General features: G+C 38.3%; 1 protein-coding gene across 1 annotated transcript in view; it reads right to left on the bottom strand.

Annotated features, from left to right (window-relative positions):
* nlgn4xa (neuroligin 4 X-linked a) overlaps positions 1 to 25,842 on the bottom strand; it is a 100,418-nt gene that overhangs the window by 38,815 nt on the left and 35,761 nt on the right. The window contains exon 3 of the mRNA XM_008430309.2: positions 15,169 to 15,321. Within this exon, the coding sequence (XP_008428531.1) occupies positions 15,169 to 15,321 (153 nt within the window). The remainder of the gene's footprint in view (positions 1 to 15,168; positions 15,322 to 25,842) is intronic.

Here is a 25,842-nt window from a genome sequence, read left to right as displayed (position 1 = left end):
CTTTAATTTTCATGGACATTTTTCCATCTGTATCATTCAAAAGCAGAAATATTCTCCTTTAAAGATTGTCCTTAAAAGTTTATCCAGCAATATATTAAACATTTTTGTGAATGCAATCATCAATTTTCCTTTTTATGTAACTAACAAAAAATGTTCTGCATTTTGACCCTTCTGTAATTAGTTTAGCTATTATGGTTTTCCTTTCTCTCTTTCTTAGTCGACTTACGGTGATATTTTCCACCACATCCATATCTCAGCCTGAGTGTCAACCATTGTTTAAAAGTTTTGTGTTGTTGTTTCATTTTGTTTTTACATGTTCCATACATGTAAATTGCTGGATGGGCAAAAACCAGAAAATCAATTAAACTCTTGATTTCAAACAAGAACAAATATCTTCAGAAGAAAACTAATAATCTTTGCAATTTTGAAAGGATTTCAGATCAAGAGAATGGCAAATTTACTGGAACAAAAATATTTTGTTTACAGCTTAACATGTCTCAGGATTATTAAGATTCACTACTAAAGAAAAATCTTAATATTACTGATTAAAAACCAGGATGAAATGTTCAGTTCTAATTCTGCCACAGCTGAAAGTCCGGACTAACAAACAAAAAAATATCTGAATTACATTTTAGCGTCAAAAGCCTTGGTTTAATTTACCATGAAAAAACAACAACGAAGCCTTTGCCCATTAACCTGAAGTGATCCTTTTTCATTCCTGACTGACCTCTGACCTGCAGAAATGGCCAGTGTCCCAACAGGTCTAGCGAACTGATAGAACTGAAAGCTCAGTTAGATAGCAGTGATTGTTTTTCTCCCACAACTTGGCTGCAGAATAAAAGCCTTCCCTGTCTGCTACAGCAGCTCAAATCCCCGGCCCACGTTGGAATGCAACACAACGTTTAACTGAGCACAAAAAAAAATAATAATAAAAATCTGCAGTTAGATCTCAGCCGGCTGTTTGGTGGAGAGAAAACTGGAGACGGATCTGTAAAGATTCTTTGTTTCCAGGACCAGTCACTGTTTTCATGATTTGACAAAATCAAATCTCAATCAACTGTCTGAATTTTAAAGCACCAATTTGAAAACTACAGAACACAGAAATGATATTTTAATTCACTTCATGTCCATCCATCCATCCACCAGTATGTCGCAGTTCAATTCATGTCAACTTGTTGAATTTGACTAACATTTACATTTTAATGCCTCCTCTTTTTATGATTCTTTCTTCCTTTCTTTCTTTGCTCAAATAAACTGTAATACTATATGGCCAAGACGCTTTTTTCATTCAGACATTTTTTTTATCCATCCATCCATCCATCCCTCCATCCATCCATCCCTCCATCCATCCATCCATCCATCCATCCATCCATCCATCCATCCATCCATCCATCCATCCATCCATCCATCCATCCATCCATCCANTCCATCCATCCATCCATCCATCCATCCATCCATCCATCCATCCATCCATCCATCCATCCATCCATCCATCCATCCATCCATCCATCCATCCATTTATCCGGGGTCGGGTCGCGGGGGCAGCAGCTTCAGAAGGGAGGCCCAGACTTCCCTCTCCCCAGCCACTTCTTCCAGACCTGAAGGCCTCCATTCAGACTGCTAGGACTGAGTTTTCTCTGGTCAAAGTCAGAAAAAAGACGTCAATTTTACCTGCCTATAAAAACTGTCTCTTAAAACCAACAATTTTACCTGAGAAGCATATTTGTGTTTTTTGTCTCAGTTTTTTGTTACTAAAAACAGTTATCTTCATTTCATAACATGCCAGCAACAGATCCAGGAGGAAAATAATTATAAAACCAGAAAATAGGCCAACAAAGCCGCGTTTTGTAAATAATGTTTTAAAGTATTTCTTCCGCCGGTTGCCTAAATTCAGTTGCTGATAATAATCCCCCAGCAGCTGCCTAGCAGAGGAAAATACATCTTTATTCATGCAGCTCTCATTTCCATAGCTCTTCCATCCTAATGCAGAACAGAACAGCTTGCAGATAAGAAAAGTAATATTGTCTGACAGCAGCTTTTGCCATTTTGAGGGAATAAAGATGTGCTGTCTTTGATGTACTGTCTGCAGGAACTGAATAAAGGTGTATCAAGCTTTTGTGCACATAACTTCCTCTTCAGCCTTGACAAAGAGCAAGTGTGATTAAACATAGCTCAGTGGCTGCTGTAGAGTCACACCTTGGAGTCACAAGGCTCTGTGACGTCTTAAGCTGTCTGGATGAATGTTGCTTCAAACGGAATAATGGAGCAGAGAACTGCTTCTCCCGCTCTTCACTAACCACATAAAGTCTTATAAGAGTTGTTCATTCAAAGGGAATTTCATTTTATGTCTAACAAACTGAAAACAAAGCCATTTCAAACTGTTGGACTTGTTCACATTTTGTCAACCAGTTGAGGCATCATGTTGATCATGTGACTCGTTTAATGCAAAAAAAGTGTTTCTATCACAGTTCTGTGAAATAAACCAAAAAATCCTAAATGTTTCATCCAAAACTAGAGTGTTTTGGAATTGTCATGTTTCCATTTAGAAAACTTATTTTCAAAATGTGTGAGAATTTATTATATGGTCAATGGAAACGTAGCTACAATACAATATTTTACAATTACAGTGACTGAGTTTTTGTAATATATAACAAAAATAATAAAGACCCATCCATTAAATTAGGACGTTATTGAAAAGCCCGCTTATTTTAGGAACTTTATTGCTTAAACACATTACATAGCTTAACTATACATGTGAAAGTTTGAATACCTTTATTTCTGTTAATTATGATTTTCCACTTACAACTAATGAAAATATGACATTTAAAATGAAAATCAAAGAAAAATAAACATTTTCAAAATAATAAATGTGAGTTTAATGAAGAGTATTTTTAGAACCTGCTGAAAGGTTTTTATTTTCACCAGGTTCTTTTCATCTGACAAAAGCATCTCATGCTCTAATTTAGAGCGAAGGCCTGAGCACAGTGAGTTTGGTTCAGTTTCAGTGTCCACCCTTATGCAACAAGGCAACTGCAGCTTTTTATCTCCAGGTTATTTTGGAGCTGGATTGTGCAGGATTAGAATGCGTGGAGTTTTCTAAAGCTCTGAACCGGACTACAGAGTGCTGGTTACAGAAACTGACTCATGCACCCCAGGGAGACATTAGAGGTAAATTGATTCTGCAGGATGACTCTAACTGCTCAATCAATGAAGCCACCAGAATAAAAACATCATCCGGCTGACACATGACTGTCAGATTAGAGAATAATGTGAGTTCAATAGCTATCACTATCTTTCAAGGATGTTTTTTATGCTTCTATGACTCTTTATGATCCTTCAAACCAAATGAGCTTTCCATCTCTCCAAACAGGATAGAATTTTTTTTAAAAACTTCATTTGCACCATCCAGCTATTTAATGATATTCTATTTGCAGTGGCATTCACTCTGGGAAAAGTAAATCACACTCATCTAACACATTCATGTATGAGGCTGGAAGGGGCAAAGGCGAGCAGAGAGGCTGCTGGTGCTGCAGCGATGGGAGCTGACCAAACACAGCACCAGGTTCCTTAACCAAACCAAAAAAATACACCTGTTTAAATCAAACAGAAACTTAAACAGGAGCATTTGTAACTTTAGGCATTGCATCAAGCCTTTAGAGTTCTGCTCTGTGAATGGTGCCAGTTTGGACCAGCAGAGGCATCCATCTCCTCTCAGGAAATCTGGGCTCGCTTCTAGCCTCTCAAATCCCCGCAGTACATCTGTTGCATTGTGCAGCTAGCAGTCTGTGTGGAGCAGACTATCATTTGCTCAGCTAACAATGACTTTGTTGCAAACCGCCCTTGCTTACTCCGCCTTCTAGCTGTTTCAGACAACAGAGTTGGGAGAAAATGCACGACTTCAACATGAATATCAATACAGGCTGCCTTCCGTATTGAATCACAATAGCAGTGAGCAGGAGGCTGCGATGCAGCTGACCTTTAAAAGCCAGGTTTGATTCTAAATATGCACGCTTGATACATATATTACACTTCCCTGTAGCCTAAGGTAAGGCACTGCCAGCACTGCAGTCTGTTTACATCCCAACAGAAGGACAGCAGGAAGTCCAATCTTTGCACAGTATTTCACTTTTATGACAATTTGTTATGTTATTTCAAGATAATTCTACAAATGATAACTCACAAGGACAAAATGAAAGTAGCAATAAGAAGTATTAAAACCAATTGTCGGTCATATTCTTTCTAAATATGTTTTTCTGATTTTGAAAATTGATCTTTTCAATTTCTTCTTGACAGTACTGCTCCATTAAAGAGGCAGTATTCTGAGTTTTCCAGTCACTTAATACCATTTTATAGCACATTTATCTATAACAAGTAAATATGTCACAACCTCACCACCTTCTTTGTTTGCTTAGATGAAATAATAAAAAAACATAAAAAGCCTTTCATCATGTTTGATGCTGCTGCTTTTTCATCTTAAAACAATCTTTAATATTTCATTGCATAGTTTCTGCTCAGAGATGAATTGTCAGCTGTGACTTTGGGTTTACCAAAGCATGACTCAAATCAAACTGTAGAAACATCTGAAAGGCATTCAGAGGAAATCAGAAGGACCTGCAAGTGATTCTGTTTCCTTAAAAGTTTGCAGAAATATCAACTTTTTGTCATTTTGCAATTGCAGGACTGTAAGGGAAAACCTATTCCAAAGCAATAAAAGTGATGAGCTGTGAATCATTTCTGGAGCCATCGTATGCTGATGACAGATTTTTTTGACTTCTCTGTCTTTATGTCATGATAGCAAACGAGATGCCATGTATCCTTTGGCATCACCAAATCCCAATCTCATCTCGGACAATTTTTTTCTTTTGAAACAGTTGCAAAATCACTGAGATTTCAGAGTAACAGAAATATATGGAAAGAAGATGTTTAGCTCCAGCAAACTCTAAAATTGGTCCAGGCTTTTAGAATAATTACTAAGCCTGTTTTTCGCAGGATTATCCATATAATCGGCAGGACAGAGTCAACTCATGAAGAATGAAGCAGGGAGAGTCTTTACACCAACATAGATGTCAGAACATTCCCCCTTTCTGATGTATTCTCATTCCTTCATGTTTAATATCTCCAGTGACAAGTTTTAGTTTATTCTCAGAATTTATTTTTGTCTTTTGAACTGAGCCATTTAAAGTACAGTGGACTATAGATATTTGTGTGGAAACAACCTGTGAATATCAATTATTCACTGACATCAGCAAATACTTGAGATCCCTAGAAAAATACATATAACGGTATAATAATATTTTAATAGTTCACACACATATTATAAGTTCACATACATAAATACATGGAGTAAAAACTGTTTTTGCACTACCACAGAAGCTAACGTCTACAGCCTCCTTTAGCTACCAGGGCTCAGCCAATCAGTGGGAAGGAAAATGCATGCAGCTCCTTGATTGGGTGCTTTGCAAATGCCAGCCAATAGCATGTCACGCTGCATTGTGTGGCACCCATCTATTTTACTTGGCTTTCAACTTCAGCGGGATCTAGTTTTAAATTGTATGTTTGCTTGTTTGTTTGTTTTTAAGCTGTAAAAGTTTTTTTTTTTTTTTTTTTAATGTACAGCACTTTGTGTCAGCTGTGGTTGTTTTAAAGTGCTTTATAAATAAAGTTGGTATGGTATTGTTTGTTTTTCTAATATTTCAGATGTAAGCAAGAAAACTGAAAATACTAAAGTATTAAAATATGACTGTAAAATCTCCATTCCTGGAACTGAGAAGCTTCATCAAAGCAGTTCTGAATTTTGGAGCTTGTTTAATCTTTATTGCAGCTGCACAAAACCAACTGAACAATAAATGACTCCTGATTATTAACTGGTCTGTTTGCTGGCAACTCTGCACTTATTTTTACTGCTGCTGATAATTGGTTTGGGTCATTACTGAAATGAGTTGGTTGTGCCGGTATTTGCAGACATAAGTGTTTCTGAAATATGAAAACAAGCTCCGTTGTGCAGAGTGATGAATTGTGTCTTGATTAATTGATCAAGACACAATTCTTTGTGTCTGTTGGTAGTTTTTCTTCTTCTATACTCACAGGTTCACACACTGCCAGCCCATCACACTTCTATCTCCTTTGTATTCATAAGGACTGAATGATCTCTGGTCCTACTAAACAGAGGTGATATGTGTGTTTGAAGAACACTGAAATATATTTTAAGAATACTTTCCCAGATAAGTGTGTAACTGGACTAGACTTTGGGTTTGTGTTTTAGCCAGAAGCGATTTAAAGAATAGAGTTCTAGTAATGGTATGACAGGCTGTGGTGGCCTTTGGCTGCGAACCCTCCAACCATTTCTTATCCAACAGCAAATTAGAACTGACTTCACTTTTATTACAACACAGACCTGAGTGCAGAAAGAGAAAGAAATGACTGAATAAAACAGATTTCTACAAAAACAGATGTTTTGCTGTTGCTTTATTTCACACTTAAAAGCTTCTGCTCATCTAACAAAGTCTAATATTAGGCAGAAATAATCTGAGTACATACGAAAGGCAAGTTTTTATTAAAAAAATAAATAAATTCCAGTGAAGTTAACAGTTTTTTTTTTCCAACTTCGAAAGTAAAAATGTCAGTTAACTATTTGAAAACTGGTCAAAAGTCTTTTCTATTACTGTGAAAACCAACTATGCTTTGGAGAAATCTTTTAATTGAGCCATTTTTACAGCATCAATCACTTGATGTCATTCTACACTATTCATGTCAGATTAAAGTCTGGACTTTGACTAGGTCAAAGACTGGAATTGATGTTTTGCTTTAGATTATTTTCTGCTGCATATCCCGGTACGCCAGCTCTAAAGGTCATGAACTAAATTCTCCTTCAGGAGTTTCTGCAATGCAGCTGAGACCATCACACTCCCACCACCATGTCTAACTGTTTGACTTCTTCACTCTGAATATCTAACAGGATCCAGTTTTGTCTCATCAGCCAACCAAATGTTTTCACAAAAGGGAATCTTCCTAATCTTTTTGGCAATCATGACACTGGCCTCTGTGCTCTTTCTTGGTGAAAAGAGATCTTGTCTTTGTTCCATGTTTTCTTCATTTGTGAATAATAGTTCTCATTGTGCTTCAGGCAGTTCTAGTGACTTAGAAATGTCTTTTTTACTCTTTCCAATCTGTAGATTTTGACTTCTTAATGTGTTGGTATGATGTGTTGCTTTATGAGATTGTTTAGCCTGTTGCATGTTGTCGTTCTATTGATACGGTTTATAGACTCCACACGTCTGGCCGTTTACTTAAAATGAATATCTGGGCTAGCCTAAGCTATCAGCTAATTATTGCTACATATATTTCTAAATATTCATGCAAGCTAGTGAGAGAAGCATGCTAAGGAGAAACACCAAAACAAAACTGTCCAGTTTAAATGGCTACTGTGCAAAATGCTTCAGAAATTGGAAATTTCTGAATTTAAAGAAAATCATACACAAATATAAAAAACATAAATTATTCAGGCATTTAGGAAGTATCTGACTACAGCAGATTATTGAAAATATTTTTTCTGGCTCTGAGTCAATGCAGTGAGGGAGAATCAGCTGTGCTTCGCAGCAGTTAACAACGTGTTGTTGCACAAAGTTACAATTAACATTTCACAGTCTTCATGGGGGCTGGAACAACACCGTTCCATAATTATATGATGTGTCAACTAGATATTAAGGTAATTAGCTTTTTGCCTTATCAGCTTTAAAGCGTATCAAACATGTATAATGACAGGAATATATTTTACTTTCTTTAGGATTTGCCTGTAAAAGTTTACATTTTTTCTAGGGCTGTCAACGTTAACATGTGATTAATCTAAAACGAATGAATGAGTTAATATTACATAACGCAGAATAATCACATCACCTATTCTGACCTAAAGCGTTGTGTGGCTCACAGCAGCGCGGTCTTGACCTGCGGTCAGCAACACAGAGTCACAAACGCAAGTGAAAAGATGAGATTTCTGCACTCAGCGGCAAATTTCACCTTAAAAGGAACAAGAAATTGACTTTTGGGTAAAATCAAAATAGCATGTACTTACTGAAATTCATAATTTCAGTAAGTACAACCAGTTTATAATTAACATTTCTAATTTACGTTTGAAACTAAATGATTTCTTTAAATTATAAAAGCCTGGAAAACTGAGATGTTTTCTGTCATTTTTTTTTTATTTCAATCTTCTAAAGGCTAGCATGGTGATTAATCGTGATTACATTTTTTAATCGATTGACAGCACTAATGTTTTCTCACATGATTGATGTTAATGTTTTGTACTGCTATTAAATCCATATTTTATTGAATCTTCTGACATAGTCCACCTTGTGTCTGACTTCTCCCTCTCTGCAAGGACAGCCACGGTTAAGGAGGCCGTCACCAATCGGATATGCCTTCCCTGCAGAGGGCCGTATATGGCAGCGTTTGAAGATAAAGATAGAGAAATGCTGTGTGACTCCGGCCAGTGGTCAGATATTCAGTCCAGCTGTGAGTCAGACCATGAGGCGATGTCTTCTGACGTGACACTGAAAGGCAGAGGGCTGCAGCTGCAGCTCACATTGTGCCGCCAGAAAGATTGAGAAGGAGAAAAAAAAGACCCAGCAGAACACGCATTTTGTCTTGGCCAGAAACATGACGAGGGCACAGGGAGGAGGGCGCACACAGTCATCTGTCGCTTTGGCAAAACAGTCATTTGCATGACAAATGTTGCTCTGTGTGTGTTTTAGTCAATGTGTCCTGCTGTGTCGGTGCTAATCAGCAGCGGCTTTTCTTCCTTTTCAACTCTGCCTCTTTCCTCTGCCTTTTATGGAGATGTTTTGGTAAATTCTGGGGGTTTTTCTTGACATGAAAATAAAAAAAAATGTTTAAAAATGTTGTTTCCTTTGTTTCTAAATGGGCTCACAATAAAGAACATTTGCTGCCCATCTGTGAGTTTTATGCAATTCAGTTTGATGTTGTCAAAGTCTTGAATTAGGACAAAGTCTATCATTATTTGAATGTCGGAAAGCCAAAATTAAGCTATGCCATTCTTTAGTAGGTGGGAAACAACAAGGCTCCTTTCCTTTCACACAGGTTGTGGATTTCTAGAAATGTTCATTCAAAAAGGAAACACTAAGAACAGCCCAATGCTGTTTTTACTCCCCCAGACCTGTAAGTGGCGCTACGCACTTAATATGGGGCATGAAGCTTCCACGCAAGGCTAACAGTAGGCTACAGGGGAAGAAGAATGGCGAAAGCCGAGTGAACTCTTCTGTCTGTAGTGTCAACAAAGTTGAGCTTCTTCTCTGTTTTATACTGGATTATAAAAATAAAAAACTATTTATTGGCAAATTTTGTGTAGTTGCATCATATTTAAACTTGTTTTGTATGCCCTTTGTTTTCAGTGAGACAATCATTGCCCAGGGACAACAGATGAAAAACAGCTTTTTGGTTAATTTTGGCACATTTACAGAAACATAAATGTGCCAGTTTTGTCCCTGTCAAATAAATTAAAATATTTAAAATTTCAACTGCAAAACAAGCATGTGATATGCCATTGTTTTTGTTTAGCATGATGTGTATGACACATTCGGGGCTCCAATGTGTTTGTTAGCTTCAAGTAAATCATTTGTACAGTGGGATGCTACCAGCCATGTTCAGTGTCCCAGGTTTGGTGTTGGCTCACAGTCCAAAGGGACAAGATCGTGTCCCATAGGAGATGTGACTTTTGTTCCTTCTCTGACAGATGTCATTTTATAGCTATCAGAATGTATGTGAAAGATTATTTTAACGTAATAGAATTGTTCAACCCATACACTGATTTTTCTTATTTTTTAGGAACATCATAAATTAAGACACTGAAATGATTTGAAATCATTCTGACATCAAGTCTTTGACTATGCCATTAGACTTATTTGGGCTGGCTCAAGAGCATAAAGACGGACAGGAAACATGTGAGATTTAATGCCAATTTGAAAACAAATGACATCACAAAATGTAACATTTTTGGGGGCATTGAAAAGAATCTCTTTTTTTCACATTACTACCACAACTTTTAATGGGTTGTATTGTGATTTTATGAGAAATGCAAACATTTAAAGTGACTTGTGAAGACATTTTGTTGTATTGCATTTTATCTTGGGGTAATTTGGAGCATGTTTATAAAATCACACCACACTTTTCTGATTTCAGTTTCTACAAAACATGTTAAAAAACAATAAATCAAGTCCATTCCAGTTCCCGTTCAGACAGAACGTGGTGTGATATAACACAAAACCCCAGAAACAGACCATATGTTTCTCAAACAGATGCTCTACTAGTGCAGTTTAGAACGAGAGGAAGATCAGTGTTTGCCCAGCTTTGCATGAAGCCTGGAAGCTTCTTACTGTTCTAGGAAAAATAAACAAATAAACACAAACTTTATGTCTGACTTAGAAAGTTGTGTAAAAATAAAAAATCAATCTGTAAAAGTAAAAAATCAATTGAATCAAAATAACACTGGGTACCTCCTGTATACCGTCTCCCTCTGATCAAATCCTAACTCTTTACACAGAGTTGCTACTTCAATGCAATATAACCTGAGGGCAACCATGCAAGACCCGACTGTCTGTCCCTTAATATTGCCAGTCACAACAGCTTAGATGCTGTTGTTTTTACCTGGTGAATCTGTCTGCCTGTGTTTGTCTGAAACAGGAAGATGGTTCCCCAGACTACCTCAGAAGCAGGTTTAGCTTTAAAAACACCCTCGGCTGATGTTGACATGTCTCTCTTCATAACACATTTTGTAAACATGAGAATGCCAAAGACCCTCCACTTCACTGTGGGGTTGTATACTAACAGACCAGCAAAAAGGAAGAAAAAACTTGGATTGCAGATGTTCTGTTTTTGGTCTCAGAAAATGTTTACCAAATATTAGAGATCAACCAGCATCATGAAGGCCAGGAACACACCAGACAGGAAGACGTGGAGCAGCTTAAAGCAGCGTTAGGGTGTTTCAGGTCAGGGGGAGTCCGGTGGACTCGGTTAGATTGGGAACCAAAACTGAAACATTTGCTCCATTTTCAGCTGGTGCAGTTTGCTTTCACACTGCACTGTTAAACAAACCAAACCCTTTGAGAAACATGTTCCCAGCTCAGGGGGGGAGAATCCGTTAACAGGTAATTACTACATTACTCTTTATCTTATGGAAATATGGCAAGAAGAAATACATTGTAAGAACGCATCAACTTAAGAATTGAATGCACTATCATCTAAAATCCCAGTAAATTGTATTGAATGTGGTTAGATTGTGGTTAGAATATGACACAACATGAAGAAGTTTTCTAAGTATGAATGCATTTGCAAGCCCCCCTTTGCTTGTACTGCAGTAGCATAGTTGTATCATTGGCTCCACCAAAGGTAATGTATGTGATCTAAAGGAAAATCGTGGAAGTGATGTAGCCACTGATGGCCATCTGGCTCCATGTGTGAGGTCAAAGTGGAGAAGGCTGAGTGTCCCATGATTTCCTGCAGTCCTCCCTCTTCCTGCCAGCGCTGACACAGTTACAAGCTGCTTGTCCTGCAGAACTTACTTGCCCTTAACGTGAGATGCCTGCTTTAGTCCGGCGTCATGCTGTTCACACGTTTAGCGTGCCAGGCCTCTTTGAAAGCTTCTACCACCCCAGCAGCAGCTGGAGACGTCCATTTGAATCATCTGAATCATAGCAACAGCCACACATTTTTATTGGGTCAGGAAGCTGCTGTGTTTGCTGATGTTCACAAGAACTTTCTTACTCTGAGGAGCCGTCCAGCTCATTTTGTTTATGCTGGATCCACCAGTTCAGTTGAGGAATCAGGCTGCTAACAGAATGACTTTGGACACATCCAGAGCACTGACTGTCAACTTTTTTCTTGACTCAAGCTACTTCTGCCAAAAGGAGATTGCGAGTTTCCAGCTCTTCTAGTCCTTATTTCCTACTTACTTGGAGAAAGAACTTGTATTTGACAAAATGCTTAACCACAGTCAGGCTTCAAAGCTCAGGAAAACCTCAAAAGAGACACACTACTGTGTTTTCATTACAGATGTGTGCAAAAGTTTGTCTATATTCTGCTACTGTTGAAAAAACATAGTTTTGAAATTGAATTAAAATGACACGTGAATACACTTGTTCACACGATAAGTCATTAAAAGTCATGGCAGCGATTCATGTAAACATTCAGCCAATGACACAACTTTTATGAACTTTAATGAGAGTTCAGAAAAAGACACACAATCCTCCTACTACTACTTCCTGTTTTCTTCTTCGACATTTTCACCAGAAGTAACATCCGGCTGTTGATTTTGTGTGATGTGAAAAACGTGTCTCCATTGCAGTTTTGCGAAATACAGATTTGAATATGGCTCAAAAACCACCTCATCCTTGATCAAAAACTTACTTTTAAAAAACAAGAGTTTCTTCAAACTTGGCTTGTTTCCATTAAGCAAATTTATTTTTGCAATTTCAAATTGTGCAATTCTGTGGTTAATGGAGACACAGCTACTGTGAGTCAATAGGTTCTCTGCTTCTTCACCATAGGTGAAGGTTTGAATTTGAGTGGGCCACTTCACTTTTTTTCCTTCAGCTTGACAGCAATGTAGAAACTACAGCAGGTAAGATAATAAACCTTAAATCAGACCTTTAACATGAAGACATGCTTGACCAGAACAGAAGGACAGTGACCAATCTGAGTCAACATCCCTCATAACTATGTCTTTTCCTCCAAAGTATTGTGCTGGATGTCTTAGTGAAGCTCTCTGCCACACCAACGGAAGAACAGAGTGAGGAGACCAAATGGGTTTCATAATGGAATTGAGGTCAAAGGAGTTCTGATTGATTTGGGTTATTACCAGATCTTACCAGCACAAAAAAAGAACCTCATTACAGCTGAGATTGTGTGTGTGAAATCCATCATTTCAGCAAACACAATTAAGATGTTCTGGAAATGATTTGGCAAAGCTCAACAGTATTGCTCAGAAGACTGGCATCTAATATAGATACAAAGTTTGCCACTCTTCTGACTCTAGAACAATAACTTCAGACAGAACCACGTGAAAAATGTTATATCAAAACTCTCATGAATCCAGTTGATTCCTCTCCATTTTGTCTCTTTGCTCCCATCCCCCTCTTTTGTTTTGATGTAAGATACTCATCTGCATTTCCTCTCTCTCTCTCTCTCTCTCTCTCTCTCTCTCTCTCTCTCTCTTTCTCTTCTTCCTCATCTCTTTTCCTCCTCTCTGCATTGCACACTTTTCCAGCACACCTTTCCCCCCTGGCTCTCCTGCAACTAAATATAGTGACTGGTGCAGACAGCTCAGCCTTATAACAAATGGTAAGCAGAGCAGCGGCGCTGCAGAGGCAAGTGCATTTGGATGAGCTGCAGCTTGACTTGAAGAGACAATGAAGTGCAGGAATCACAGATACATCATTTTGAAATGAGAAGGAAACAATGCAGATACACAGAATGTATGTGTACTACTATCATAGTTGAAGGGAAAAAAGCCGCCATTGCTGCAGAGGACCTGTTGCTTTGGCACTGAATGCAACGATACATTTGTCTTGTCAACTGAACAAAAAATGTTACTTTTATCTCTGCATGAGGGGCTTCTGAGTGGTTTCCTTACTATGGAAATGAACACAGGGCTTCTCTCTGTTACACTCACAAAATTTATATCAAGTGGAGCCAGAGTAGACTGACTCCCACAGAGATAGACTGGAGCAGTACCCACGTATAAGTGGAATAGCAAGAGCAAAGAAGATTTTGCATGCACATATTGTGTGGGAGTCTCCAGAGCATCAGCTGCTCCTGTTTATGTGAGGCAGCAGCATGAAGTGCAGAAAGGCAACATGGGAAACATTTACAGAGGAGAAATTATTAATAATTCTGCTTTTCTGACACCAGCACCTTCACAGGATTGTTGTTGTTCTGGGGTCACATGTCTCACCAGAAGCTTCTTGAGCAATATGATGACTGCACATTCCCATCATGTTTATATGTGCATATAATTGTCTCAACAAATGTGGCCACATTGCATTTTAGTTTTGAATTTGAAACCATTTGAGGTCTCTTCAAATTGGACCCAAATTTGAAACAGAATTTGAAAAGGCTCACCAGAAATCTGGAATAAATATATTCAAAATATCTGGAGGTATTCAAGTATTACACAAAACAAAAACACAACCAAATGTTGTTGTGTACCTCACATTGCTTTTGTCCATGAATCACATGGCAGCACATTGCCCCTAGATATACTGTAGACAGGCATAGGAATGATAAAGCTCTGAAATTATGATGAACCAACAATACACTGTTCAGTAACTAACAGATCTGCATTTCAATATTAAGTTTATTATGAAACTATTATAATAATCCATTGACTAATATTTGTTTTCTCACTGCATCTACAGGCTGCTAGAAATCCAGAAATATCAAAATGAACTTAAGAATAGAAGAACAAAAAAATATCAAAAATTGAAAACAAACATAAAATAAAGATCTGAGGTACAGATGTGAGCAGTTCATATTCTTTGTTCATAATTAATAAAATACTATATTAGTTTAGCAAAGACTTTTGATATGAGCACTTAAATTTATAAGGAGGTAATATTGTTTAAAGGTAAAATGAAATGAATGATGTTCAGGTAGATCATGGAGGTTTGAGTATTCAAAACCTGTTGAATATATTTTCTCGACATTTTAACTTGTATAGTCTTTTGACCAGATCATTTTCAGACTGTACTGCTTCTTATGGCAGCACTTTGGCACCTGTTTGTTTTATAATCCTGTCCTACAAGGTGCTAGACCAATGATTACATTCATAGTTTTTGGTTGCCCACGGACAATATTTATGGATGTTTTCTATTTCTTTAAACTTTGGCTTTGAGGTGAGTATATTTCAATCTTTTAAGAAAAATAAACTGAAATGAACTGAAATATCTCATTGGCTGTAGGGAAACAAAAAGCCTGTGAAACGGCTCATAAAACACCAGACATTCCAGTTTAAATAAACCTGAATGGTTCTTATTTAACTCCTTCTTAAAAATAATGCCACTGTGGTTTAGGTACAGTGGCATTACAGTGGTAGGATCGAACGTCGACTGGTTGTTGAACGTCTCTGAATCGGCGCAGTTAAAGTCTAACTGGTGGACTCACCCAGAACTCCAAGCCGGTAGTTGATTGTGATGACGATTACGTTCCCGTAACTCGCCAGGATGCTGCCATCGATCATGTTGCCGGTTCCCTCCACATACGAGCCTCCATGGATGTAAACCATGACGGGCTTTAATCCATTCTCATCATGAATATCTGAGGAGAAGAAATCACAGCTCAGAAAAAACAACAACAAAAAAACAAGGTTTCTACATTTACAAGTTAATTGGCCAAGATTGTGTTTACAATTAATTTAAATTGAGGTATATTGAAAGTTTGGAAAAAGAAAATATTATTATAACCATATATTTTTGGGTTGCTTTTACTTTTGTGCAAAAGTTTTATTTTTGCTTTATTTTTATGTAAATATAACAAACTACAATCATCTACAACATATTTAGACAAATGCAGATTGCAAGAAATGTAATATTTCTGATGAGGAATAAATTAAAACACCCCAACATTTGTTCTTAAATAAAATGGATAGAATCACACACCCTGGTGTATCTCATCAGAACCACATGATTAAAATAGCATTACTCAGCATTTGAAGGAGACTTATCCGCTTTGAGTCCCAGACATTTAATTTGATGCTCCTGACTGTTGAAGTGAGAGTAAAGCACCCTGGAATGGGGCTTTGATGCTGCAGGAGGGACTGGTGCCCTTCACTAAGTAGATGGCAACATGATTACAGAATATTATGGAAATATTGAAGCAACATGTCAAGAAATCAACAGGATGTTAAAGTTTAGAGAGAAACAACAATTCCACTTGAGCAATGTCACAAAACACCATCAACTACGGATGGATGCTCTGGAGTATCCAGCACAACCACATGATCTCAGTCCCAGCTGAAAAGGAGCATGGGACTCCAGTCCAGGTCTGTCAGGAGGAACTGGCCAAAATTCAAGCAAACTAGTGTGGAAAAACTTATTAAATGAAACATTTGCAGTTTAAAAGGCAATTCTATCAAGTAGTAAGAAACAGAGGAGAAATTCAGAATTTTAAGAATAAATGATGTAAATAATCTTCTAATTGTTTAAGCCGTAGACATGATTTTAGTAGCTCTAAATGACCTCAAGCAAGAAAAGCTAGTCTAACACTAAAGGTTTTATAGAGTGTCCATAAATCAAACTTTGGTTTCATCATATATTTAATGGTCAGTATTGCTAATATCTGATGTGCTGATAGTCAGTGATAAATAAACCAGTTCATTGAAAACATAAGAAAAATCTGATGATTAATAATTTTGACATTTTGTTTAATCTAACAGGAACTTAAGTATCCAGTACCTTAAAGGACAGAGTGTGTAAGAAATATGATTTGACTTCCTCCAACAAATCCTGATGAGCTCATCATGATTTAAACCCTGTAATCTTTACATCAGTCTGTTCTCTCTGCTCCATTTGTTATTTGTGTAATGCACTGGGAATATGGCAATTATGGCAGATAAAAGCCTTGTTTATGAAACTCTCCAGTTGTGATTAAGCAGGATGATTGGCAAATATGCATCTGGTACCTACAAAACATGAGAATCCTTTTAATCAAAGAGTATGGAAGGAAAAAGTACTTCCAAGTGAAAAGTGTTTGTACCAAATCTAAGAGCAAATGAGGCACAAGCATTTTACCAAGAATTCACTCAAAATGTGTCACTTGTAACTTTTTTCACCTCACTCCTTTGAACCGCAGGGTTGAAAGGGAAGGAACATCAGAGCAGTCCTTCTGATGCCTGGTCTCTCTGCACTACAGCAAGTTTTGGTTTTACCTGAAACCAACTCCTGAACAAATCCATTCACCCTGGCCCTGCCAGCTCAGAAATCTCGCAAATGTCATTTGGGATGGAAGTCTCTGCCAGTGAAAATTGTAAATCGAAAGGAGAGGTTGGGAGCTGTTAGTATGAAATATCCAAAATGAGGAAATCGAGCTGTAATATATGCTGGTTAAAATTTGCAATTTCACTGGAAAGAAACAGGTGTTTATTTCTAAAACAATCTTTCTTATAGATTTCTGTGGTTGATGATAAACAAGGGAACAAATTCCATTTAGTCTGATGCTGAACCACTAGATGAGGTTCACCAGTTCAGCTAAGTGATGAAGATGCCAGGCTGAAGTTTCCCTCTTTCTCTTCCAAAAGTAAAAATGGTCATTTTGACACTTCACTTTTTGTTTCATCAGGCTACAGGACATGTCTCCAAAAAATAAAGTACCTAAGGACATCTACAAACTATAAAATATTGCTTTTGAAAAAATTTAGTTTTCCTCTCTTTTCTCACTATCTTGAATTTATTTTTCTGTGGACTCTGCAGCTCCATCAGTCAGACATGCAAACATATTTTTTACAGTGCATGGAAATATCTGTTTCTCCACTGTTAGAAAAAGAGAAATTGCCATACACAGCACATGAAACATCAGTAAGCACAATTAGAAAACCACAAATGGCTAAACGGTTAATGACACTAAAGCTAACATGTGCTTTGTGTTTGTTCAGATTCAATTTGTGAAATTAGTCTTTGCTGCATTTGATCATCTCTTGCTTTCAAACTGAATTACACCAACACATTAAACTTGAACTAGATAATTATACGCTGGAAATAAATTTCAAACACAGATTGGATTAATGAAAACAAAACTGAACCGATTGTTTTCAACACTCTCTCATACAGAAAGTACCACAAAATTCAACAAGAGCAAAAAAATATATATAATTCCCTGGACTGTGTCTATTGATCTATTGATCTTAAATTGGATCTTCTATGTGCATACAAAATATTAATCCCTCTTCCTGTTGGTGATGGTGCAAAAGGATTTGTTTGCTGTAATACACATGATGCACAAATCAACAAAGGTAGGTAGCCACGAGGCAGGAAGAGTGCATAATTCTCCTTTTCTACAGGATAAAAACTAAGGTCAAGAAGTCCTGAGCAACCCACAGAGAGGTTATTAATGTCTGCTGTACTCTGAGTTGTTGCCCCGGGCTTAGTAAAGCCCTGCATCTATTCCTCAACTCCTCACCTGTAACCAAAATGGCAGAGTCAGAGGTTGGGGTGTAAGTGGTAGGGGGATGGGTTGCTAATGGTGAGACTTGGGAGGATCTGAGGTCAGAGCCCCAGGCCGATTTACCCACTTTAACAAATGCCTGCTAATTACAGAGGCTGGCCAGCACAGCAATGTCAATAACTTCCTGTTTGTCATTCAGTTCCACATTAGAACAAGCCCCCGCGGAACAGGGTGGGCGGCAGGAACAACCTTGAAAAGGCAGATGCACATAAAACAAGAGCAGTGCCATTAAATTGTCATAGCCTCTAACAGATCGGCATCTGATGGTTGCTGCAGGCATCTGTGGGCTCAAACAAAACTATTTTCTAGCTTTCCATCAAACAAACAGGCAAACTGACTGCTTGTGCCTATCTCTTTGGTTGGAGTGCATCATAGAGTCACATGCTAAGAGAGACGGAGAGCATAAGGAAGTCTACTCAGCCTAATTCAGTCCAACAAAGAAATAAACACCAAGCACAGTTAGCTCTCATTTACTAAAACGTCAAACATTTAATTTCACTAACATGTTGCTCATGAATGAAAATAACAGACATGGTTTAAGTTTATTTGTATAGCAAAAGGCAGTTCAAAGTGCTTTATATCATAAAACACAAAAATACAAAGTCATAAAATCAACATACCAATAAAAATTAGATTTTGTTTAGTGTCATCAAAATCATAAATACACATCAAATATTCACAGATGGAACTTTATATTCAAAGTTCCATTTATTATCTTGCAGTAGCGACTCTGGGTTTTTAGCCCTCGGTGTTTTGGCAGGTTTGTGGTTTTCTGGAATGTTATTCCAGATTTGTGGTGCATAGAAGCTGAATGCTGCTTCTCCATGCTTGGCTCTGGTTCTGAGGATTTGGAGCAGAACCAGAATCCCAAGACCTGAGAGGTCTGGAAGGTTGATACAACAGCAGATCTTTAATGTATTGTGGTGCAAAACCATTCAGTGATTTATAAACTAACAAGTTTTTTAAGTCTATTTAAATCCACCCTGAATATGGATTTACATTATTTTTGAGTACTTCATAAAAACCTAAATCTTTTGAAAACATCCATTTATACATCAGTGTTTTTATTTGATTACTTTCTTAGTTTTAGGCATTAAGTTGATTCAAAATCTCTTTAGTCAGAATCTGCACTTTCTACCTTCTTCTTATTAACTCCTGAGCTAAAGCTGGACATGATTCAACGTGAACATTGTTCAAACCAGTTTCACATTTGTGTTAATTATACAGCCTTACATGAGCTGTGTTTATTTGGATCAGAAGGACCAACATTGGGTAATTGTGTATTGTCTACCAAAGGAAAATTGGTTTGAATGCAATTAGAGTAAATTAGAGCCACTTCCAGAGAAGTAGTTTGGATTTGACCTCAATAAATCAAGTTCTATTCCTGGTACGACGAGGTTCAAAACCAGAGAAGCTGAAAGCAAACCTGTCAACTGACATGTCTGTACAGATGTTTGCTACAGGCTGGTTTGGTGTTTTATCATGAGTCCTGGGTGGGCTCAGGATGCCATGCTCCAGTCCCGTCACTGAGGAGTCCATTTACAGGAAAATAAAACGGTGTGCTTTAAATGCTTTTCTCGTCGTCTCTCCCACACTGTCTCTGTGCCTCTCACTCTCTGAACTCTCTCAGCTCTGCAGAGCTGCCTCGGTGACTGTGCACTCAGTTCGTCTTGGACATTTATCACTGCCACCGGGCCGGGGGGATAATATATTCCTCCAGTGGCTGCGTATGTTGCACACATTACTCATCTTTATATGGGTGAGGGGGGTGGAGAGAGGGAGTGGGTGGTGTTTGAGGTGGGCTGGGAGCTTGTTCAAGGGGAACCAACTGAGTTTTCTATTGCTTTCAGCATTTTCTGCTGTTAAGAGGACAAATAAAACTGGCTGTTAATGGAATCTATGTAAAGTGCATCGCTGCAGGCTTGTCTGCCCTCACCACTACCACTGCTGTCACAGCTGACACTGACCTTCTTCCTGCTCAATATGGTTTTACTGACAGTACATGTACAGATAGCCATCATTTAGCCAAGAGCTAAGACTTCATATCTTAAGAGGAGAAGAATGAAGAAAAAAGAACATATTCATAAATCTAAAAAGAACTAAGTGAAAATCTGTGGATGTGGGTAATTCCACCATTACAGTTTTAATTGTGCTTGTCTTGAGAAGGTATAAATCCAAACTGAATTGTTGGTAAATCCAGGACAGAAGACGTAGGGCTTGTCTGCAGTGCTGTGTGGTTTCTCTGCAGAGGTATAGGTGGGACCACAGGGGAGCTACACCAGTAATTCATTGCCACTGCAGATGTAAAAACAGTCACGATGCATTGATCTGCCGTGCTTTCCTGAAAACACAGCCAAGGACTGCTGGTGTCTGAGTGTGTGATTTAAGTAGGCCAACATGAAACAGGTAATTATAAATATGTATGTCTAACACTGAAAGGGAATAAGAAGGACAGCAAATAGACCCTCACAGGAAAAACTAAAAATCAAGAATACTTCTTCCTAATATCTGTTTCTAAAAAACAATAACTCGAAATGGAACCTTAACTGTGTGATTGACTTAAACCAAGACTCCAGTGTCAGTCATTTAAATTATACTGTGCGTGTCCGTGTGTGTGCGTGTCGGAGTGTGTGCGTGTGTGCGCGTGCATGCGTGTGCATGTGTGTGTTCTTGAATTATTGTGTTTGTGTTGAGTGGTTGTATGTGAGCTAGTTTGTCACCTGGAGGTGCACAGTTGTTAGAGTGGAGTAAAAGGTGGAAGGCCTGTAACACAGAACGGGTGGGCTCGACCCGGGAAGGACACAGCAGCCCCAGGCAGACAGACACGAGGCACCACCCCAGGGCCGCCGTCAACCGCTTGCTAAGCACAGCAGCAGCATCCAGCAGGGCAAAGACATGCAGGGGGAGACGTAAGGCACCTGGCCCCCCTGACCCATGTCAGGACTCAGCCACCATAGCAACCCAGAGCCCCAACTAATCCCTGGCATCAAGACCGACCGATGTCTGTGGTGATGTGAAATGTTGCAGTGAGTGCAGTGTGCATTGATATTAGGGTTGTTGCTGAGGTGTGTGAGACTTTACTGATTGATGACAGAAAAGCCTCCCCACCTCAAGACTCTAAGTGACGGGTGTTCACAACATGGTGCTACACTCATCTACTGTGAAGGATACACATCAAGACACAATTGCAGTGCTGGATATGTTAGGGAGGATGGCGTGGTTCACACCACTGAGACCAGTCATTCCTCAGAAATCCCCAAAGATGCCAGGCAGTCCACAAGGACCAAACTGAGATTGCAAAACTCAAAACTGCAACTCTTGTACGAGGCAATGAACTGCTCAACATTAAAATGAGCAAACACCTGGAGGATCTGCTCACCTGCTGAGCTCATTACAGGAGAAACGTCCCTGTGAAACGCTGCTAAAAAAAACATTGTTAAATGGTTAATAGAGGAGACACGTTGTGATGACATCCTGAAGGAGTTTCAGAAAAATCAGGAGTTTCTTAAAGAGACAGAGTTCAATTATGAAGTCAAATTTATTTTAAGTTATATTTGATATATACAGTATTTTTATAACAACTAAACGTAGCATAGTTAATTGACTGTGCTATACAATGGCACACAGGCTGACATAGTGGTTGTAAACATTCACAGCTCAGGAAGCCAGTGGAGTTCATGAATGAAAAGATTTGGCAGTAAAATGGGGAAGTTATACACACATGACAGGTGGTCATAATGTTATGCCTGAGCGAGCGATGTACATGAAACATCATGCTTGTATTAGAAAAGTAGAGAAACTAGAAACTAACAGCCATATGTAGAAAGACACCAACATCAGTTATAAGTCTCCTCTGAACATCTCTAACATGACTTCACTTCTCAGACTCAGTAAAATTCTATCTTTATAGCTCATGCTTAGACTCAGCAACATGTGAAGATTCTCTTCTAAAGCAAGATCCATAAAAACTGATCGAATGCTCATAATGATGGGACTCAGAAATGTCACTGCATTTCCTGGCACTTGCATCTCTCCCCCTGGAAAACAAATGATGGCCTTTAACTAAGACATCTCTGTGTTTTTCTCTCTCCTCCAGTCATCTGTCAGTCCCCACTGATTACCCAACGCAGCGCTGAAAAATGCTGCACTGTTTGGTTATTATCAAGCAGGCGCAAGAGGTGTTAATAGAAGGAAAAAGACATGGCAGACATTTGTCGGAGTGACTGATGAACAAATTGTTTCTGTCAAAACAGCATGGCTTGGTCCTCATGCTGCGGCGAGCTCTGGGGGGAGTATATGTAAAAAAAAAAAAAAGGGAATCTAAAATTTAAAAATGTAATTCATCAGGGGACAAAAAATGTTTTTAAATTCAAATCAGGTGGTGATAACTGATTAAAAAGGAAAGGCTGGGATCAATTTTGTTTAAATGTACTGTGGTGTTTTAGAAACATCTAATTTACATTTTGAAACCAGATATTTATAGGAAAAGGGACAGATATCTGTTTTTCCAACTGTCTGATAGCACATCAAAGCTAAAGTTTTCCAGTAAATGAACAAGGACGGAAGAAACAATCAAACAAATGAACAAACGTCTGTGTGAACAAACTTACATATGTACAAAACAACTGACAAAGGAATAAAGCAAGGAATGAAAGTCAACCAATGAATAAATTGTGGAAGGAATTAAATACATGGAGGGATAAAGGAAACAAAAAGGGAATAAAGAATAAGACAGTTTAAAAGGAAAGCAAGATGATAATAAGCAAGAAAGATTAAAGACAAAGAAGGCAAGAAATAAAAGATAGAGGGAAAGATATTGAATGAAAGAAGAAATGATGCAAGGAAAGAAGGACAGAAGCAAAGACGCATTTCAGGAAAGAAGATAACTGTTTCTGTTTTATCTCAATTTTTATTTTTTAACCAATGTTCTTTCAAAATAAGAAATAAAAACAGGAGTTCCCTCTAGTCTAATCGTTGGCACAGACACTGGAATATTAAAAATGCATGATGTACATCTCACACACAACACTGACCCCAGAAAACAATAAACATAAAAAATACCAAACTACAAAAAAAGAAACAAATAATTTAGGTCAATATACAGCAAACTCAGAGGACTATGGAGTGGAATCTATAAAATAAAAAATATATATTAAAACCTGTTGAGAGCCATCTAACCGTGGAAACAGCTCGTCCTCTGAAGTGCTAATTAGCCAATATGCCAAGAGAAGCTTCTGAAAAGTTCCTTTGTGTTTTTACCGCCTCAAAGTCGTCTGGCATCTGAACTTTAGCTTATTTTCTGTACATGAGCTCTGGCAGCAAAATGCTTATTAGTGAACCTTAGCTCCCGATTACATCGACGACCTGAAAAGTCAAAATGAGCAAGACAATTAATGACCGTCTGTATTAAGGCTTCCTAACTTTCAGTATACAAAAACATGTCATTGTGAGGTCCATCCATCCATCCATCCATCCATCCATCCATCCATCCATCCATCCATCCATCCATCCATCCATCCATCCATCCATCCATCCATCCATCCAGACACTCACACTCCAGAATTTTCTGGCCTCTTCGCAACATCTTACTCCAGGAGTACTCCAATATAAATCTTGAAGGTCCACTAAGGCACTTTCAAATAATCAAAGGTGCATTAAACAGTCAACCCACAGGCCAGAAACTGTCATATTCAAAGTTCCTTTTCACTCTAAACAATAAACATATGGGAAAACAAAACAAAAAAATGTTTAAGTTATAGATAACTTTACATACTTAAACAAGAAACTCATGCAAATTAATATAAAATGGCAAATAAGGGGGTGGGAGAGTATAATTGTAATTAATTCAAGAATTCAGGAGTTTAAAATTTAAAATGCTTCCTAAATAAAAAACTCAGCCCCTCTAAAGAGTCATTTTGTAAACAAATACTCCTGAATGACAGAAATGTCCAGTTATTCCTGTTAACATGACCAAATTCTGTCACAAGTGATGGCCAGGCTGACACTTTGGTCAAGTTGGAAATCTTTACCTAAGTTTCTTACCCAAACTACGCCGACCGCCAACATCAGTTTTCACTGGTGCGTTCAACAGTCTGACCCCATCAACAGATTGTTGTCACTTTACCACAAAGTCATGGAGCAGTTGCTTTTCAGACCTGGAAAATCCAGAACGGATCAATATCCATTGTGTTTTCCGGATCAGGATCCAGACTGAGAACAAACTGCAGACAGCATGTTAGCAGCCGAGCCAGAAACAGACGGCTCACAGGCCGCATGTGGACCGCAGTCCTACAGGAAACTTTGCTGGAGGCAGCATTTATATGAAAGGTGGCCGGCATGCGCCTGCATGTCCTGGTGCATTCACTGGCTATATTCATCTGATCCTGATGCTCTTCATGCTTCTATCACCATGTCAATACTCCAAGTAACTTTTTGCTTCTCGTGCACATCCCATGCTTTGCTCTCACCAGCATCCGTATTGACCAATCCACACTTCCAAATGTTATCAATAAGTATCACATCATGCTCATATAAGAACTATTGTCACTGCATCACTGTTGGAGTAGGGCTGCCAGCTGAGGGGAGGGTGTGCACTTCTAACTGTGGGCTGGTTGCTAAGAGACAGAAGGGAGTTGTAAGTTGCACCAACCAAAAGAAAGGCTGAAACATTGGTGGCTCAAAAACATCTCATTTACTTTGGGAAAGCTCAAAAAGTGCTGTCATATGTAGTGATCAGTGGTAAGTTTATTATTATTATTATTATTATTATTATTATTATTATTATTATTGTGGTGCAGTTGGTAGAGCTGTTGCCTTGTAGCAAGAAGGTTCTGGGTTCGATTCCCGGTCTTTCTGCATGGAGTCTCCATGTTCTCCCTGTGCATGGTGGGTTTTCTCCAGGTACTCCGGTTTCCTCCCACAGTCCAAAAACATGACTGTCAGGTTAATTGGCCTCTCCAAATTGTCCCTAGGTGTGTGCGTGTGGGAAAGTGTGTGTGTGTGCATGGTTGTGTGTCCTGTGAGTCTCTGTGTTGCCCTGCGACAGACTGGTGACCTGTCCAGGGTGACCCCGCCTCTCGCCCGGAACGTCAGCTGGAGAGGCACCAGCAACCCTCCTGACCCCACTGAGGGACAAGGGTGTTAGAAAATGGATGGATATTATTATTTTCTTTTTTGTGTGAGAGGCTGGAAATATCTGATTTTTTTGTCTTGTTTTCTTGTTGAAACTGCATCTGCACCGATCCGATATTAATATCTGTACTGAAAAAAAATCTGCATCAGGTATTTGAGAAAATGTGTCGTATCCACTAGGGCAGATCTATTCAGTCTAATTCTATGCTTTGTGCATTTATTATTTGTTTTACATTACAATCAGAATTCCTAATTCCACTTTCTGAACAATTTGAAAGGTTTATTGCAGTTTAAGTTTTAACTTGTTTTTCCAAGACAGTCAACCTATTGTTTTAGTGCAGTTTCTTTATTATTTATTTTAAATTGGCTGTTATAATCCTTATTATATCTTAATCTTAATAAACAAAGAAACCTCTAATTGCACTGACAGTTGTGTTTTTACATTTGTTAGCTTGTGAAGATGTTGCTGTATTTCTTTTTTTTTTTTTT

The sequence above is a fragment of the Poecilia reticulata genome, linkage group LG2 (genome assembly GCF_000633615.1).
Source record: "Poecilia reticulata strain Guanapo linkage group LG2, Guppy_female_1.0+MT, whole genome shotgun sequence".
Classification (NCBI taxonomy): Eukaryota; Metazoa; Chordata; class Actinopteri; order Cyprinodontiformes; family Poeciliidae; genus Poecilia; species Poecilia reticulata.
Note: the sequence above shows the minus strand (reverse complement) of the source record. Positions and strands in the feature narration are given on the sequence as shown.